Source organism: Lichenostomus cassidix, chromosome 2 (assembly GCF_008360975.1).
Source record: "Lichenostomus cassidix isolate B80296 chromosome 2, HeHo_3.0, whole genome shotgun sequence".
NCBI classification, from domain to species: domain Eukaryota; kingdom Metazoa; phylum Chordata; class Aves; order Passeriformes; family Meliphagidae; genus Lichenostomus; species Lichenostomus cassidix.
Genome location: NC_139482.1, coordinates 8145010 through 8164664, shown reverse-complemented (window position 1 = coordinate 8164664; position 19655 = coordinate 8145010). Strand labels below are relative to the sequence as shown.

The 19655-nt window shown below is 37.6% G+C and overlaps 1 protein-coding gene across 3 annotated transcripts in view; it reads left to right on the top strand.

The window, feature by feature from the left end:
* LMBR1 (limb development membrane protein 1) overlaps positions 1-19655 on the top strand; it is a 69005-nt gene that overhangs the window by 34630 nt on the left and 14720 nt on the right. For all 3 annotated transcript variants that reach the window (XM_085050275.1, XM_085050274.1, XM_085050276.1), the window contains 9 exons: positions 8137-8263; positions 8480-8548; positions 10897-10961; positions 12039-12111; positions 16738-16818; positions 17617-17693; positions 17920-17997; positions 18480-18553; positions 18789-18879. In XM_085050275.1, the coding sequence (XP_084906401.1) occupies positions 8137-8263; positions 8480-8548; positions 10897-10961; positions 12039-12111; positions 16738-16818; positions 17617-17693; positions 17920-17997; positions 18480-18553; positions 18789-18879 (735 nt within the window). The remainder of the gene's footprint in view (positions 1-8136; positions 8264-8479; positions 8549-10896; positions 10962-12038; positions 12112-16737; positions 16819-17616; positions 17694-17919; positions 17998-18479; positions 18554-18788; positions 18880-19655) is intronic.

Here is a 19655-nt window from a genome sequence, read left to right as displayed (position 1 = left end):
AGTATTACTAGAATTATTTCACATCAAGGATTGCTCTCTATTAAGAATCACTTATTCTGAACGGACATCTCAAGGAAGGAGTTTACACATCTGTAGTGATGATTTGTGAGGCAGACAACAACTTTATTTACAAAGGAGGGGAAGAGGGAGAACCAAAGAGTTTCACTCATCCCTGTCCATTTATTTTTTTTGGTAGCTTTTTCAAGGATTTCCCAGCTTACTAATAGGAACTTCCAGTATTCTGGTGCTTTGACCAATTCCTAGAAGTTTGCTTTCTTCTTGGTCTTAGTCACCCTATCAGGGCATTAGTAATAGACGTGACTTCAGGGGATTTACTTTCCTTTACTTATTTTAGAACTTTAAAAGTGACCTGTGTGCTTGTACATGTCATTTGCTTTTGGTAACTGTCTTCAGGGTTTCTTTCTGCCAGAAACACATTCACTAATTCCAAGTCTTTATACTTTTGCGTTACTTATCTTAATGCTCTGCCAAGCTACAAAGAAGTTGGAAAACATCTATTTATCTTCCTATCAGACTAGTCTAGCAGGAAAGATTCTTTCTGATCCAAAAGTAAATGCTTAGAGGGAGCCTCAGTGTCAGAAATCCCACAGCTCCCATGTTGTTGTTGCAGGTGGCTTTGGAAAGTCTGGGAAACTTGGTAGGTGGAGGGAGTGGAGCATCTGAGAGCTAATTAGTGAGGGCAGGGCTAGCAAATGGAACAACAGAGCAAACTTGTGGGGAAAGGGGTGACACTAGGACAGTTACCATTTTGTGATTATCCTTTCATTTCTCATTTCCCTTCTTCCCAGAAGGTTTGGGTTGTATATCCATAGATCATATATCCAGGGGTTCTTCCAGAACCATGCTCTTTGCTTGAGTAATTTGAATCCATGTATTTGAAAACAGTACCTTAACTACTAAGCAATAAATGAATCCCACATTATCATTCTCACTGGAGTCCATCTTGTGTTGGATAATGAAATAATCCTAGGAAAAAAAAGTGAGAAAGAACTGTTTTTTATCCCAGTTGTGAGGACTCAAACCTGCAAGGAGTCCATGTTGGTTCTTTGGTTATTTCACTGAGTTATTTGTGTGCAGTGATGCCAACAGGAACATTTGATGGACGTTGCCATCAACCAAACTATGCTATAACATTGTGGTTTGGATTCTCCTCTGGGACACTGAGGAAGGGAGCATACTTTTCTTTGGCAGAGGAGTCACTCCAGGGGGTGTTCTGCATCCTGGATAGATGTCCTCCTCACCAGGCTATTAAGTAAAGACATCTTTTTCTTGAGCTCTAGTTGAGGGATTTTGGTCCTTCACTTCCAACATGGCAGACATAACTCTAATGCTTATTGTTACATGTCTTTAGCCAATACCCAAAGAAATACTTTTATTTTTTTCCCATCAAAACTTTGATTTTGTTTTTCTCTGCCCGGTTCTTTGCTTCTCTTTGAATTTTCTGGATTTTGTTACTTATCCTGTGTAGCTATTAAACTATTAAGTTCTTACAGTTAAATGATTTCAGCTGCTTCATCTTACTCCATTAATCACATGGTAGCAACTGTGAAACCATTTGAGAAAAGATACTAACAGAAAATCAGCTGAAAGTTGCTGGGAATATTTTGTGACTGAATTTTTAATGTTTGTATTGTGTGGAAAATAAATATAAACTTGAAAATATACTTGTGATGAAAAGTGCTAATTTTAATCTTAAAATCCCCATGGGCTGGGAAGTTTCAGTGAGGGAAGAAGTGGGAGAAGACACAGTCAATGTTGCTTACAATCTGAAATACTTGGTTCTTTTATGGGCAAGGAAATATTTTTTTTCTGATTACTTGAATCTGATGCCTGAATATATTACTTCTTGATTAAAATTTTCTTAGCTTGCTCCGTGAGGGTTCTGAGTCATTAACAGCTACGTTTTTAAAATGAACTGAATTTTCCTTAAACTATAGCAGCTGATTTTGACTTAGTAATTTGTGTAGTCTCATAAGGTAATGATCCCTTGACTAAATATGAGTATGTTAAATGTAGTGTGTGTTTAATGTTGCCTGATGCAAAATGGTTCTCCTCTATTAATAAAAAGCTTGTTTGTGCACTGCCTTGACTAGGTCACAACAAAGATTGCTCCAAGTCTAACTGTAGAAATGGATGAAATGCTTGACACTCAGCTCTTCACTAATGCTCACAGATTGAGAAAGAGGGGGTGTCACATGCTGAAATGTAATTGGGGTTAATATATAACATCCCCAACCTCATACCCAGTGTAATTCTCCCTTTTTTAGTGCTTCCATTTTTCCTGCAGATGTTATCATGTGTGTTTGTTGCTGTCAGCCCCTCACTGAACAAATCTCAAGGTTACTAGGACTCCTTTCTGTCATGTGAAAACAATGGGCGCCATGTGTACTTTAAATGTGCCATGATTGCAGAAATGTTTCCCAGGCTTTCCCCATGGGTCAGGGCATGGTGTAAAAAGTGATGTTTACCTACCTCACAAGAGGTCAAGATGCCCAAGCAGAACTGTGTTCAAATATTCAGCACCATAGAAACTTAGCTAGCGCTCTCTAGTTTTGTGTGTAACATGTGATTTTTGTGTCATAGATGAAAGGGTGTTTTTTCTGCACAATTTGCAACCAAATTAAAATTTGGAATTAACAAAAGCCATTCCATGACCCACGTTGTCGGTGTAGCTCCAAAAATGTCCATCTTGTATGAGCTAATAATATGTTCATCAAAATCTCTATAGCCAGGTAATGTTCCAACAAAGAACATTATTTTTTTGCTTTCTCTTAAGGTAGGAATGGGGCTGTAATTCTTTGATTTTACTGGGAATTTTGCCTCTTGCAAAATGAGAAGATAACATGTTGAAAGGTTTTCTAATAATTTATCCACATTAAAACAAAAGAACTCTTGGTAAGTATCTCTAAATATATGTTTAAATCCATATAGCAATAGACAGCATTAAAAACTATGCTTGAATTTCTGAAGAATATTATTTGTGTTTCTAATCACAACTGGCAGAGCAAAAGTTGGCAAAAATGGCTTGATTGCTTTCATTTATGTAATAATTCTCTCCCAAAAAATAACAGCTTGTGAGTTTCTGGCACAGGCTTGTGCCACTGCTCGGAAAATAACATTATCTTCCCCAGTGTCTTTCCTGGAATATGGTGTGTGTCTTACCTTAGCATTGCTAGAATGGCCACTGTCAGAGGTTTCCTCTTAAGTTTTCCAGCGTTTACATGTGGCTTTTAATGGAGAGAGGAGCAGTCAGGAGGTTTCTTGCTTGTGCAGGGTCCTTGTGAGTCAGGAGAGATCCCTGTGCCAACTGCTCGTTACATGAGAGCTCTGAAACTTGGTGGAGAATCAGTGTGCAGAGCAAGGTCTTCATTTGCTACTGGTGCCAGATTGATGGCAAAGCATTTTGTATTGTTACATTTGTGTAATTCAAAGTAGTCACAGAATTTCAAAGGGGGGAGGAATCCCAGCATTTCTTTCTGTCTCCATTAGCAAAAAATCTTCCTTTTCCTTACTGAAAAGCTGTAAGAAACTATCACCACACGTTGTCTTCTAAAGTGAAACTAGCCTCTAGGTGTTATGTGTGAACATACATAGCGGGAAAAGGCTTAATGTGGTGTAAGTGGCATAATAGTCATCCCTCAACACAAATGTACTGCAGGGGAGAGGTAGTTTCCTTGGTAATTATGCTTTCTGAGTTGCTTGTATGACATCTGTTATCCCTTCAGGACTGTTGTTGCCATTTGTACTTCATTGGGTTTTTCAGATGAAGAATTGCCTTTTTTGGCCACGTGCTGTTTATTAATATCTTTTGGCTATTTGTCATCCAGGATGACTTATCTGTGTTAATCATAATAGGAAAGAAACATGGTAAGATTTTGATAATGCCTTCCAGAGTAGCAATTAAAAATTTGTCCGAACACTTCTAAAATAATTAAAACCTTTCCTGTTAAATTAGGCTTTTCTGGAAACATGAACCCTTAGGTCCAGTGCTCCAGGCAGCACAAGTAGCTCAGGATTAAGCTATAAAAACTTCTGAATGTCTTGACAATTGAATTTTAAAGAATTAGAAGTCTGAGAGTCAGATATCTGTAAGGCTGTACAAACCACAAGATCCTTAGAATGTGTTTGTAGGACAGCTTTTATTTGTAGGCAGGCCTTGAGAGCTTCAAATGCTCTTTTTTTTTCACTCTCTCCATTAGTGCGCAGAGAAGATGACAGATATTACTGGGCTTCTGGCAAGTTGCAGTCTGCTGGGATTGATGTGTTAAATATCTTTCCTTTAATAAAATACTTCACTTGGTTAAGTGCTCATGTTAAAGAACTAGGAGGATTTTAAAAATATGCTGTGAGTAAAAGTGTAGGTGAGCTGTGGACTTGCAAGCTGTGAAACTTTGAAGTTTAAAAAAAAAGGAAGTGGGGGTTTGAGGATATAATCTGTCAGTCCTTTCCCCCAATTTTCTTGATAAACAGTTAAATTACAGTTTCTATTGGGTTATGGTAAGTCGCTTCCAAAAGTTTTTGTTGGTTGTATTTTTTTTAATCTTCCTCAAGAGACTGCTTTAATGTGTGAGTCTGTAAGATGTCAGACTTCTGCTTAGGGTCAGTAGGGAGCCACGCAGGGAACTGACTTCCAGGAATGGCTTTTGCTTTGTGGATAATCTGAAACTTAGCTGGAGGAATTTGCAAGGTGTTGGGTGGTTGGGTGTGTTTTGTTTTCCTGTTCAGCATTTGCCAAAGATACTGTTGTGTGGTTGTGGTGCAATGGCAGTTGATGCTTTGTTCTAGATACCTTCATGGCAAAAGACTTTAAAGTGGAGAGCTACTAAAATCAAAATCCCTGTTGAGAAAGAGAAGTATCACCTTCCTTCAAACTGTGGAGGGTGCTCATGCTTCCCAGGCAATGATCCTGAGTCCATTTTGGGAACAACATCCATCTCATTTATTGAGATGCAGAGAAGTTTGTGTGTGAATTGAAGACCAAAGATAAGACTTTGCCTTTCTTTTTAGCTGGCATTAGTGCTGTCCTTTCCCCTTTTGCTCTTTCAAAAGTGTTCTACTTCCAGTTCATCTCTTTCTCTTTCTCTTTCTTAGTGTTTGCAGCCTTCCCTCTTCTCTGCATATCCCTGGAGAGTAGGAACAACCCCAACATGTACAAAAGCAAGGGTGCTTTCTGAGCCCCTTCTCTAGAATAACAAAAAATCTGTCCCTGTCAGTCTTGGTTTTTTTTCTGGTATCTTCAGGGAGTGTCTGGAGTGCTAACCATGCTTTATATTGCTTCATCTGTTTCCTTTGATGAAAATGTGTCCTGGTTACAGATTCAAATTTTCTAATCTTTGAGTGGCAAATAGTCTTTCTAATCCTGGGCTTTGTTCTAGACTAGTATTTTTTAAAGGAATATAGTTTTTCCAGGTCCTTCTACTTCCCTTATTTTTTTCCCACCCCTTTCTCCTCATGCACACAAATGTAACCTGAAGTCACAGCAATATTCTTAGTGTGTAGGAGTGTATGAAAGCCCACCACTTTAACATGCATTTCAAACTTAATTACATTTTGTGAATATGATGTATTTTTCCATTTTTAATAATTTCTAAAGGCTATGGTTGTGTTCATCTCTTAAGTCTGCAGCACAGGAGTGTTATTCAAAGCTGTGTAGTTAATGCTAGACTGATATCTGAGTTTGTTTTTTTTCTTTTTTAAATTGATAGTGGCGTTGAGGTTCTCCTTATGCCCACCCTTAATAAACGATATAGATATTTATAGTCTGTATCAGTCTTCATCTTGTGTTTGAATTTTTCTTTAAGCACTAGAATGCAGGATAGCTGCTCACCAGCCTTTTTTCCCCACTGTAGGCATCTTTCTGCTTTGCTGTGCAATCCATGGACATGGTTTGGATGATGTGTTAAGGATGAAATAATGTCTGTGTAACCAAATGCAGTTTTGAAAGCTGAGATCTAGAACCACCTTCTGAAAAACCTGATGCAACCTGTTTGGTTGTGTACTGCTGTATAGACTGTTTGCTCTTGTTAGAATGCTGATTGCAAATATCTTGTGTACCTACACTGCATGTTTTCTCACGTTACGCTGCTTTGTTAGTTCTGTGCTCAAGGCAGATCCAATGGTACAGACTGAGCATGAGAAGTAAATGTACTCTGCAAGCTGATTTCAAATTTCCAGTTTTAGATGGGATTGTTGCTACTTTTGAAGACATCAGGCTATAACGCTCCGTTTCAATACACAGGAAAAAATGCGAGGGGTAAACAGATTAAAAAAGTGCAACAAGTATTATGCAAAATAGAAGTGGCAATATCTTCTGTGGCAGGACATTTGGTTCATCTAAGAAATTTGAGTAATATAATGGGACTGTGGGAGAGAAGTGAAATGACTCAAAGAGGAAATGTTAAGTCAAAACCAAAATGGCAGGGAAAAGGGTTTTTTTCAGGAAAAAAAGGAAAGCACTTCAAGGTTTATTTGGATAGTTTTGCTTTATTTATTTTGGATAGTTTTGCTTTATACTAGGAATAAAGTGAAATGTTGCTTGTATGTATCAGTACCTTTCTCAAAGTCAGGAGTACAGATTTTTGCCCAGCTCTTAAATTACTGGTGTTACTAATAATGTTCAAGCTTTATATTTTTCACCTGAAAAAACAAAACTACCGTCAACAAAAAAAGTAGTAAGGGTGTCTAAGGGCTCATTTCTTACTACTTTTTTACTGTGAGGGTTCCTGAGCTTTTGCAGAGTTTGTCCAGAGAGGTTTTGGTGTCTCCAAGCATGGAGACACTCAAAAGGTGCTTGAACGTGGTCCTGGCCACCAGCTCTAGGTGTCCCTGCTTGAACAGGGGGTGACCTCTGGAGGTCCTTGCCAGCCCCAATCATGCCATCATTCTCCAGAGGTTTTCTTTGTGTGCACAGGGGAAACTCTGTACCTTTCATTCCATTTAAATAGCAGCTATTTGGCAGGGATACTAATGTGTGTAAGTATGAACTAATGTGCCTGGAACATTAATGTTTTGATAGGGCACAATCTTATGGGTCCCTAATTGAGATTAAGTATTTACCTATGTGCTTTAAGTGTCTTAATTACCTTTTTATCCTGGACAGTTACCAAGTATTAATTTGTGTCTATGACAGAATATTTCTATCTAGACACTTCACCAATGTTCTTAAAAATACCATTTCATTGTTTTTAAATGATCATCGGAGTGTGAATCTTAGTGTGTTTGTGTGTGCTGTTCAATATAAAAATGGTTCTACCCTGAGCAGAATGAAGTGAGTTTTCAGTGGTAATCTTACTGTTCTGCAGAGGAGGAAAGGAACTGGTGTGCTAGAAGAGATTGATGCCCATGGTTAGCATCCCTGAGGTCCTCATTCATGGTTGGATGCAGTGATTATGTAGAGACCATAATTTTCAGGGTAAATGCCACATAAAGATTACCCCTTAACTAATCCCCTCGTTAAGCAGTGAGGGAAGAGGTGATAAAAATAGAAAAAACACTATGGAGTAAACCAAATTTTCTGCTTTTAGCTATCAAGTAGTCTTTGCAGTGAAATATCCCCAAGCAGTTCCACAGCCGTGCGCTGGAGGGCTCCGCAGACTGACGGCTGCAGCCGCCCGAGGGACTTTAGAAATTGCTGCATTGTACCTGCACAGGGTTTAATGCTTGCCGGGCCATTTGGCTCTTGGCCATAATTGGCTTTCCATTCCCTTGATTGGAATCATAGATAAAAATTTGCTAATCCACTTTCTTTGCTGAAAGTATTAGAAAAGTAATCCATCTTTTAAAAATGCTCGAACAAAATCGCGTGGTATAAAGAGTACTTTATGGAATAATGAGATTAATGAGAACTGTAAGGCATATGCAATTTAAAACGTTTTTCTATGGGTTTAAGGGGAAAAATGCAATCTGGGCACTATAAAGCCATAAGTACTTCCTTTTTTTATGCACTACCTTTTAAATGTGCATTACATGTTATGCTTTTGTCTACATGATAAAATGTGAGTATATATTTAGCAAGAAGGATCTGCTATTTGTTTGTAATTTTAAAATTGTTTGAAAATACCCGATTCAAACTTCTTGGCTGTGTTTTTTCCTCCCTCTCCCCTCTTCTGCCCACAGGGCATTAGGGCACGCATTTTGGAAACCCTTGTAATGCTTATTCTTCTTGCACTGCTTATCCTTGGAATCGTATGGGTGGCTTCAGCACTCATAGACAATGATGCTGCCAGTATGGAGTCTTTATATGGTATGGAATGCAAAAGAACCTTCACACCAGTTTCATTGTAAATACAGAAATGGATGTTTCCAGTTAAGTGTATTTCTATTATATGCTATGTGAGTATTGCACAAGGTTGTGAAGAAGATGTATTAATTCAGTCAGCACCATTTTTCCTGTTAAATTCTGTAACATAAGTAGCCTGTTTGTAATAAGCTAAAGCTGTGCTCAATGTTTTCTTCACAGACCTCTGGGAATTCTACCTCCCGTATTTATATTCCTGTATATCACTGATGGGATGCTTGTTACTTCTGTGTAAGTATTTTCCTCATTATTTCAAAAGATGAACTGTTTTATGGTGGGGTGGTTTTTTGTGTATTGTTTTTAATTTTTTTTTAAGTTAAAGGAAAATTTTTAAATGTGAAAGTTGAATGTGATTTTTTTTCCTGATAAAATTTAAATTTAGATGTGTATTTGTTAAGTTTGGGTTCTGAAGTTTAAACGATTGGTACCTTACATTTTCAAGTTTTGAGAAACTTCACACCTCACCCAAAACAATTTCAACTTCTAACTTGTTAAAGCAGGTAGTTGAAAAATAGGGACTCCATTCTGCAAAGAAAAGCACAATTTTTAAATGAAATGTCTGCAGGAGGTTGGTAGTATGGTGAGAAAATTATTTTGGAACATTTTGTCCTATATTCAGTAAACTACTGTTCTTCCTTTTGTAATTGAAAATGTTGCTGTACAGGCAGGAGTTGGAAGATAGTGCAGTCAGCTTTCATAACCACACAGCTGGTTTCTGGCCAGTCTGCAGGTCAGTTACACAATTGCATTTGAAACAAATGCAGTAAAAACCCAACCTTACACTGACTGGTCCTAACCAGAGTTCAGTCACCCATGTTCAGGGAAAAAAGAAACATGATGGAAGGCTCCAAATCCCACTTACAGTCTCAGCCCCCTCCTTGAATAATTTCTAGAAAAATGCTGAGAGGGACAGAACATCTCCCTTTCTAGACTACTATGGTTTCATCTCTTCTCCAGCCTTGACAGGTTCAAAGCTTACATGGAGCTGTCACTGTGGAGAAGGGGTGGGGAATGATAATTTGTAATATCCATAAAACTAAACAGATCTGTCTCTGAAAGAGACCTCAGTGAATCTCCTTAGGTTCTCTGTATGTGTAGACTCTCAGATGCCCTTTGGAGGAAGGTGGGAGAATTAAACAATGTGCTTCTCAGTGTCTTGAGCAGGCTGTTCCAGAGTGGGATTCACAGAGGTGCTGAACACTTTCATGGGTAGTTGATTTACTAAACTTTTACATCTGCCCTGCAGTTTGTTTCAGCAGAGCTGAAAAAACAGCCTCTGTTCTGAGTCTGTTGTAAACCAGTTCACCAAAACCATTGTGACTAAAAGCCAATTTCTGGAAATGTGTAACTTAAACAAGCAAATTGCTGAGGTTAAGGCCCTCCAAGCTGTTAGATCTATGTAGCTGAAAGGGCAGCATACAGCAGTGGGGCAGCTGCTGGGGTAGAGCTTCTTTAGATCTTCAGCTGATTTAATTGCTGAAGCAGGGTTTGACTGAAGCCTGTTGTAGTGGTGTTTAGAGATCACTTCCTTTCTCTTTTCTCCTTTTCCTGCAGGCTTCCTCTGCAGTAAAGGAAGACAATCTTAAGTTAGATTTTTGAATACTCCTGTATGTTTCCTGTAATACATAGTAGCTACAGCGAAACACTAGTTAATAAAAATAAGTGTAATCCTCACTAAAAAATCTTGTCTCCTTTTTTTGTCAATACAGTTTTATTATAATGGAAACTATTAATGTACGTGCTCATCCATATTCTACACATTTCAGTATTTGAAGGATGTTTTCATTAGACTGTTGTTCTCTACTAATAATTTTCTGTTATCATGGTTGAGCCTTTCTCCCAAGAAGCATTGCATGCACCATCCTGAAAATCACCATAGGCTAGGATCAGAAAGGGCCTGTTGTTATTTCATAGGAAATAACCTGATATCTGGTGGTGCTCTCAGGATCTCTTGGCCTTGCAGCTACATCTGTGCTAAAAGATGAATCATGCCTAAGATGTTCTCCAGTGCTGTGGCCAGCCAGTGTCATTCCAGCCAGGATGTTGCAGCTGGCAGGTGTCTGTGCACATGTTGCCTCTTGGTGATGGTTCCTGGGCTGCATTAACTCCAAAGCTGCACTGAGAACTGTTTGGGAAAGTGCTAACTGGCCCAGGGCAAATCATGCCAGGAATAGTTCTAACAATTTACTGGTGTAGCCAATCCAATCTTAAAGCCCAGGAATGCATCTTGGCACTGCAGGATTTGCTAGTGTAGACATAGCCTCTGGTGCCATATGCTTTGAATATATAATTAAATAGTTGAGCAAGTTTAAGATCTCTGATTATATGGTGTTCCTTGTGGACAAAAAAAAGAAAATAAATCACAGTTAAGCTCTTGGAGGGGAGAGATACTTGTTCAAAATTCTTGTGATTGCAGTATGCTTAAAAGTTTGTATTGGAGATTTAAGCAGTTAAGCTCTTGCAGTTCTTTTTAAAACCAAAAAAATGCTTCTGTGTGGACTAGCACACTGAGCATCCAAATAAAAAGCTGATCTTTGGCTTCCAAATGACTGTTTTGCATGCTCTTCCTTGCCCTGCAGTGTGCACGCCAGTGGGACTCTCTCGGATGTTTACAGTAATGGGTCAGTTGCTGGTGAAGCCGACAGTAAGTGCTACACAATTCTATCCTCCTGTGCCACCTGTGAGAAGGTAGAATGGTGTTTGGGTACTTTCCTTCAGAGTGCTTATTTCACTTCTGTAGAACTCTACAGTTCACCAGAGTTTCTACAGGCATTATTTGTGTACTCATTTAAAATTTTTCATACAGCACAAAAGCTTGTTTTTTTCCACAGAAAGTTTTTCTTATAATAATACAGACTTCTACTGATTTTTCAATTTATGTCAGTGCTACAAGTATTATTTATTGCCTGTATTGCCCGCTGTGTTTTACCAATACCTCGTTCTGAGTTCAGGAGCAAAGAATACGAGAGCAAACAAGGTCTGGATAACAAGAAGGGTACCTGGGGGTACACATAGGTGGTGAAATGTGGGTGTTTGTCATCTTTAAGAACTTGTTGTACACAATTGCTCTTTGGTTTATGTTCTGAATGCTATGAGGGGAGGGAGAAGTTTGTACCATGTACAAGTGCTCTAGTTACTTGAATGTCACATTTCCTAGTTTGTATTTACTAGAATTTGGGTGCACTTAGATCTTGCATTCCTTTTTATTAGTCAGTTCAACTCTGGAAATACAAAGAAAATACGTACTATTTTTCTTATCTGTAAGCTTTGGTCTCAAAGCACCTGATAGCAAGGTAGACATACTTCATTTACTTGGTTTTAGCTTCCAATAGCAATTATATTTGCATGAAATACTGGCTTATGTGAAAAGATGCTTTTTAATATGATTTTTCAAAATCTGCAGTTATTTTTGTTTAAATTGAGTGTGAAGGTTGATGTGATTTGACTGTAGGTCAGACATACTGTTCTGTCTCTTTAGAATGAAACTGAACATAAAAGCCTTAACTTGAAATAAAACCAGTAACTTTGCTTACAGTAAAGATACAGCTGTGTAACAGAATGGAATAATCTTCTCTGAAGTTCTTATTTGTGGCAGTATTGTAAAGTTGTAGACTATATTTAAACTACAGGTTACTGGAGCAAAGTGAACCTGATTATATAAATGCAGTCAGGAAAACAACTGTCTCTGATCCTCAGTTCATGTTTCTGTTTCCAAATACAGATCCTGGAAGACCTAGATGAGCAGATGTATATCATCACTCTAGAGGAAGAAGCAATTCAGAGGAAGCTCAATGGTATGTATGGTACACCTGCAGTGATACTGCTTCAGCTACAGTATTTAGAGTGGTTCTGATAGGAGTATTGGTCTCACTGTTGTGTCGCCTTTTCTCTCAAAACAGAAAATTTCAACATCTTAGCATGTAACAAATGTTACAGGGGGATATTTCCTTGCTCACTGGGGTTTACAAGATTGGCTCCTGTGTGTGTGTGTAGTTTGCTTTGGTTTTGTTTTTAAATTGTTTGTCAGCTCTCTAATGTGAGAATATTATGAGCCTGAGAGAGCAATTGAGTAGTTGTTCAAACCCACCACCCTTACTGTAAAACAGCTTGGATTGGTAAATGACTATTTCAGCTTTGTTTGAAGGGCAATGAACTTGTACTAGCAAGACAATATCATCCTGCAGTATGAGTTTTGTTTTTAATTTGGAGGGTTTTTTGTGTTTCAGTTAATTGTTACTTAAAATCTTAGGTAATAATCCATTAAAAATCAGAGCACTTCTTTATATTCTAGGAGCTATTTGGTGAATTTAATAATTAAATAATTCTATTAGTAGTGAAAAATAATTACAAAAATGTTTTTAGACTTATTGTGTTTAATTGCACTTTTGCATTTCTTGATCAGGTGTTTCTGTTGTGGAGTATTTAAAAAACAGTATGAAGCTTTGGGCTTATAATAAAAAGGAGTATTGCAGCATGGCAGGCACCAGTTACAGAGCATGTATTGGTTCTATAAGCCTGGAAATATGTTGTACAAATCTTCTGACTTGCTTTTAACTGCATGGATAAACTATCCATCCACAGTTTATACAATCACTTCAGTTTGGAAAACCAAAGAATATTCATGTCATGACACATCCATTGTTGTGCTGTCTTAGGACTTATTTTAGCCTTAAGTTTTAAAATTTTCTGCTTTTTCTCTCCTACTTTTCAGTCTTCTGTCATGTATCTCTGTCTTTCCTTCTCTGAAGTCTCATTAAGTCTCCTCTCAAAGTTGCTTTATCAGGGGAAGTACCTTTGATAGCAGAGATCATGGTGGTCATCTTTATTCTAGTGTTTAAATTTGTGGAGGAGCAGTGACTTCTTTGTGCTATAATCAGCTATCATTTCAGTTTAAGAGTAACATTCACCTTTTCTGTTTTGAAGGCTCAGGTGTTTATAGTGACACACTATGTATGTGAATTCACACACAGGCACACAAAAAGGTGCATGCAGTGAGTGTCTTTGAAGCTGTGATGGGGTAATTATAATCATTCTGTGTGTTTGATATTAGCTGGGAACTGTAAAATATTTGTTACTGAGTATTTTATGTTGTCATGGTGATTCTGCTAGTGTACAACACAGAAATGACCCAAAAGTTATTCAGGAATCTATCGGAAGTAGTGCAGAGAGGGTTCTGCTGTTCAGGTGGGGAATGTGATTATTTAGGTGATGCTTGGCTGCTCTTTTTCTTGCAGAAGTTTCTCAACAGTTGTTTATATTGCAGTTTAACATCACGTGTGGGGTGGACTTAGGCTGTTTGTAGGTGTCTACTAATTGAATTTGGATTTAGGTTGTTTGCAGGGAGCTCCCCTCACCACCAGCCAAGAGACTGGATTCTCTTTCAGCACATGGCTTGGTATGAAAAGTGGAACTGTAGCCCACCCATATTCCATGGAGCACTCAGCAGCCTACTCTTGAGCAGTGAAAGACATGGATGAGTGAATTCCCTCTGTTTCCAGTGCTGAAGGGATGGCATTGACACCCCAGTCTGAAGGAATGCTTGAAAACCCCTAGTCTGGTGTACAGAGAAAGTTAATGGATTTAAGCTGAAAAGTAAATGAAAATCTAAACTTGCTTATAGCATGTGGTTGGGGCAGGATGTTTTATGTGCAAGAAGATACTCTGCAGGATTTTTGAGTAGTTACTCTAGTAAATTTAAGCATGGTTCTCAATATGGCAAGCATGGAAAGCTCCATCTTCTCTTCCAGAAGGCTTTATAATACATACAGTTTATGCCAGAAAAAGACATCCTTATTGTCAGAACTATGAAGTGTCATGCTTACCATACATATTGCATTTTTAAAAAATGTGTACAAATGGGGGTGGTTCTAATTACATCAGTAAATGTTGTGCTCTGATGTTAAAGGCCATAATCTGTGTTTTAGCACACAGATTGTCTAAGTCTCTTTGTTGCTCTATCACAGCAGATGTATTCAGCTACACACTTCCTCTGCTATGGCTGTTGCAGCTCTTCCATAGTGTTGGTGGTGGAAATCCATGTGTTTAAGTAACCCTGATGGGCAGGTTTGCAGTAAAGTGCTCTGAAATACAGACTTTGTTTATATGTATAACTAAAGAGGTGAATTTTTATTGAAATGAAGAGGACCAGAGCAGAGGCTTAAGTGATACTTGATGATTGTAAAGCTTTTCATATTTGAAAATAAATCTATCTGTGAAACTGTAGATCTTCTTTGTGGGAACTAATTTTCTTCCTCCTCAGGTGTCTGCAGTGTCTAACTGAAAATCAGAGGAGGAGGGAGGGAAAGTTTGATTGTGTTATCTACCCTAGTATTTTTTATCTATTGAAGAGATACTGGGCTTTGGGAAAATGTTTGTTTCCAGTGTATTATATTTCAGTACCCACATCACTCCTACAGTCGAAGAATAAAGCTGGGACTTCTTTATATTAAAAGAAAAAAGTTGCCTTCAGCTATTAGTTTTCCTGAATCCAAAGAGATGGGTGGGGTAGGATCAAAAATACTTACTTGATCAAAGTTATTGGCTCTGAAGGTATCCTTACCTATGTAAGAAAGATGAAAGGTGTTGTTTTTATTGCACACTAGTAACAGTGTAATTTTGAACTAATTGGTGGTGAACTGCCAATCACCTTGGGGGAATGCAAATAGATACTCTTACAATTTCCTTTGAGGTACTGAAATCTTATGTCGGGGCTGGAAGAAAAACAGAATAATACCGTTAAATTGACCTTAAATGAGCTGCTTTGTGGCTTTCTTGGAGAATCCCTTCTAACTTTTCATTGCTAGTCCAAACAAGTCTTGTCTACCAATTTGATTTATTGGCTAGACAGCGCTGACATTGAACTTTGTGCGTGTTTGAAATAAAGCTAATATTGGAGAGCTTTTAAGAATTTAGCTGCATCCTTTTCAAATACTCTTTTGACTGATCTGAAACTTTGCCTCTCTTGTAAAATATCCTTTTGTATAGCAACCTGTTGTTTGCAACTATTTTTAAGGAGGAACTACAACATGCTTAGATATGATTCAGAATTTCTACTGACCTCTGAGGGACCTAATGTGATGATGCTGATTTGCTGGATAGCCTCCCATGAAATCAGTGTCTTGAGCTCTGGATTTTTATATTGAGTGAAGAAAACAACATATATCTATATTGAATTGAGCTTTTCCTCAGAGACCCCTAAATCAGTTACAGAGAAGAAGAAAATGTCAGATGCTGACTTGAGTTTTCCTTCTTGTTCAACTGCTTCCATGAAAGTTCTTTTCCCACTGAGCTCTATAGCTGTTCTTTTTCCCACCTCACAGTAATTAGTCATTCCATAAAACAGATGTTTTAGACTTCTTTTGGGAGGAATGCATCAGTACAAAAGCTTATTTTTATAATGATAATTAGATCTGGGGTTTTTAAACAAGTTTTCACTTTTTCTGAAAACCTGAATATTTTTAATTTTTAAAAAACCACTGCGAAATTAAACTGATGTTCATATTTCAGGCACTTCAAGTGATAAGACATTATGGAGCACTGTCTGTAGGTCTTACTGGGTAGTCCTGAGAGTAGAGATATTTATATACTTGAAACCCTGTCAATATTACCCCATACTCATTATGTCACTGAAATGTTTAGACATAGCACAGAAGTGTGCCAAAATGTGTGTGAAAGAAACATTAGATTAATTCAATTAAACATGTAAAAATTAAAATTTTAAACAGTTGGATGTTTCATTGATGATTTGACTGCATTGAAAAAATTAGTACTAATAGTCTGCAATAAAGAGAGTCACCTTTTTTCTTGTATTGAGATTGCTGGATGGATGAGCAGACAACAGAAAATAAGGAAATAATGAGACTGGACTACAAAGTAGTGCTGCTGTGCCAGACTAAGTGCTGTTTATATTTTGTAGGCAAGTGATCAAGATATGGGATAGAAGCCTGGACAAGAATATTAATCTCATATAAATTTGTTAGAGACTGTTTAAAAAAAGGGCATGGAGCATGGTGGCCACTTGGGAGGCAAAGTTCCACTTTGCCTTTGAGTTGTTAAATAATAATGCTCCTGAAGGGCATCCAGGGATTCTTTGCATCTTGGTATGAGAATCATACAGGGATACAAGAAAGAGGCATTTGAGACATCCTGTCTGTCACACTGTGGCTGCTCATTGGACTCATGTGAAAGTTCAGCATCAGCAGAAAAGGCTGGGATCAGAGGAGATGACACTGAAACCTCTGTGCTGAACTCTTCTGGGTAGAATCTTCTGGTTTTGAAAAGTAGTTAAAGAGTACCAAAGAAACATCTGCAGTTTAAAGTCACAAGTACTAAGTGATGCTTCCTAAATCCAAATTGTCACTGTGTGCCTTCCAGTACTGTAGTCAGTCACATCAGAAAGAAAATCTCTTTTGTTTTGAAAGGTGTATCTTCCACAGTGGAATACCAGACGGTAGAGTTGGAACGTGAGCTTGAAAAAGTGAAAAGCAAGAAAACAAATCTAGGTAATGGACTTTGTGGTGTTCCATGTAGGTTGTAGTTCTCTATGTGACCTTAAGGTGTTGTGTTTAGCTTGGAGCAGTTGCTTGATTGATTCTGGTTTGTTCTTAACCAAATCTGTGACTTTGCAAATGTATTACATGGAATCATTGCACCCCTCCAACAAACAACTTTAAGTAGGGAATCTGATTTGGATCTTATTTTTAACATCATTTTAGAGAAATTGTAACACTTGACTTCTTTGCATGGAGATTTTTATATATAATGATATGCTTATCATTATTTGGGCTAATCTATGACATTACTTTCCTTGCCGTATTTGAATTATTTCTATAAAATTAAAATTGTGGGTTTTTTTTTCCTTGCATGTGCTAATGATGTCCAGTGAAGTTAGTTTTGTCTTTTTTTACCTTACAAGAGGAAAATACTATTTAAATATTTGAAATTCTGTTTTGTCCCTGTAGGTCATGCTAAAATATACATATAAACAGCATATTTTAAAATTCAGCAGATTTTAAACTTTGTGAAACTGCTGTGTGCTAGGGGAAGAAAAAAGTTATGGTGAAACATGCCTCTGAGAAAAATCTGCTTGTCTCTGTCTCCCCAGCCTTTCTCTAGAGAGGTTTCATGTTTTTGGCATTGCTTTGTACAGCTGTACAGGGTGGATATTCTTATGAGCTGGTTGATGTTTGTTCCAGATCAAGTTACTGTTGTTACTTTTATTTATAATGAGCTTATAGGTAGCTGAATGATTCTTGTTTTATTCTATGGTATTAAGCTTCTGTTTTTACTTTCCTGAACAGAACGGAGGAAAAAAGCTTCTGCTTGGGAAAGGAATTTAGTCTATCCAGCTGTCATGATATTGCTACTGATTGAGACAGTAAGAATTTTCTCTTTTTTTCCCAACAAAAAGTATGAAGAGTTCTTTGGTCATTTGAGGGAATAGTTTTAAATTTTTTGAGTGATGTGTGTTTAAGCAACAATCTTGATGTTCTTTTCTTGACCCTTTTAAAAAAACTTGACATTAGGAAGTCTGAGGATCAATGTGTAGACTTAAAAAATGTGGAATACTTTTCAATAACAAGTCTGTTTTTACTTTTTTATAGTCCATTTCAGTTCTCTTAGTTGCTCTCAACATTCTTTACCTGTTGGTTGATGAGACTGCAATGCCAAAGGGATCAGGGGTAAAGTAAACTTCTCTTAAATTTTTATAACTTTAGTAAAGCCTTGGAGGCCTTACAGAAGTGCAAGTGAGAACTTTTGCTTTAATAACATGGAAACTAATGAGCCTTGACCTTGACTTTGCTTCTAGGTATCATTCCTGTGCCTACACAAACATTTATTACATGTCATGTTGTAGTGAGTTCTTATTAAAACTAATGCAGGAGCTTGATGTAGACACAGTGATGCAGTAAAGCAGATCAGTAACCTGGAGTTTGCAGTTCTGTCTTTGCAATCCATTTCACTGTAGTTTGAAAGCTGCTGATGCCATTGTGTGGGCTGGGGGGACTTGCAGGGTAGGACATCAGAATGCCCCTTAAACACTGAATTGAGTAAAGGTTGTATTTCATATAAGGTGCTACATGTTTTGTTCTTGGTAGAAGTTAACTTTATGAACTGTTGCATGTATCTTATTTAATTATGCAAAGAATCTTTTTCCTTGTAGGGGCCTGGAATAGGAAATGCCTCCCTATCCACCTTTGGCTTTGTGGGAGCAGCACTTGAAATCATTTTGATTTTGTATCCTTTATGTAAGAATTCTGTCTGTTAACAAGTATTCTGTCTTGTTTTCTGGGACACTGGTAATACACTAAGGCACTTGCTTGTAAAGAAGAAAGAGATAGGTCAGTCCTTCTCAAACACTCGAAGTGTTTTTGTTTCTTTTTTCTTTAGTTCTTAAGACTTTTAGGAGACTGCTGAGAACTTGAGTGAAACTCACATTCCTTGGAGGTTCCTTTTTCCTTGATTCTCACAGCTATCTTATGGTATCTTCTGTCGTCGGCTTCTACAGTCTTCGTTTTTTTGAGAATTTCACTCCCAGGAAGGATGACACAACTATGACAAAGGTAAGGTGTAGTCTGGGATGGGGATGGCCCCCTCCTGTCTTTCTTACCACCCAAGACAAACTGACTCTCTTCGTAATTGCCCTGAATGGCTCATTTGCAGTGATCAGTATTTGTTTGTAAGCTGCGTAAACACAAACTGGAAGATTTTCAAAACGCTGAATGAGTGGGAAAAAGGATGTGCTCTGTTTAGTTTGGATGGCATCCATTCACTTGTAAAAAGCCAGGAATGGCAGAGCTTGTTAACTGGCTATAGAAAAGCAAGTGAAAGAACTTTCTTCAAAGGAAACTTATTGCTAATGAGTAACTTTGATTGTGTTAACTGTACTTCAGGGAGCTTGTTTGAGATCTGAACAACGTGGTTGCTAGAAGTAATATAGACAAAGTAATTCAAATTTGAATAATTAAACCAAGACTGAGGAGAGCTATTCAGCAACATTTTGCAATCTGAAGCTAGTTTGACTTTCTACAATTTGGCACTGGCTTTAGAATAACAAATGCTGTTACCTATTTTGGAGGAACATGGCTAAGTTTTTGGCACAATATTCCCACAGCTGACAAGGGGAAGTGATCAGTAACCAAGGAATAGATGTTGAATTTAATTATTTTTTGGTATGTTTCATTGTTTCTGAGTGTGGTTTTTTTTTTGTGAGTAATGGATGAGGATATTTTTACTATAAATTGTTGGGAGTGAGAAAGTGCATATACACACATAATGATTATTGTAATAAGTAACAGAGAGTTGGAATGTTCTTAATGTTTCCTATTGATTGTTTACA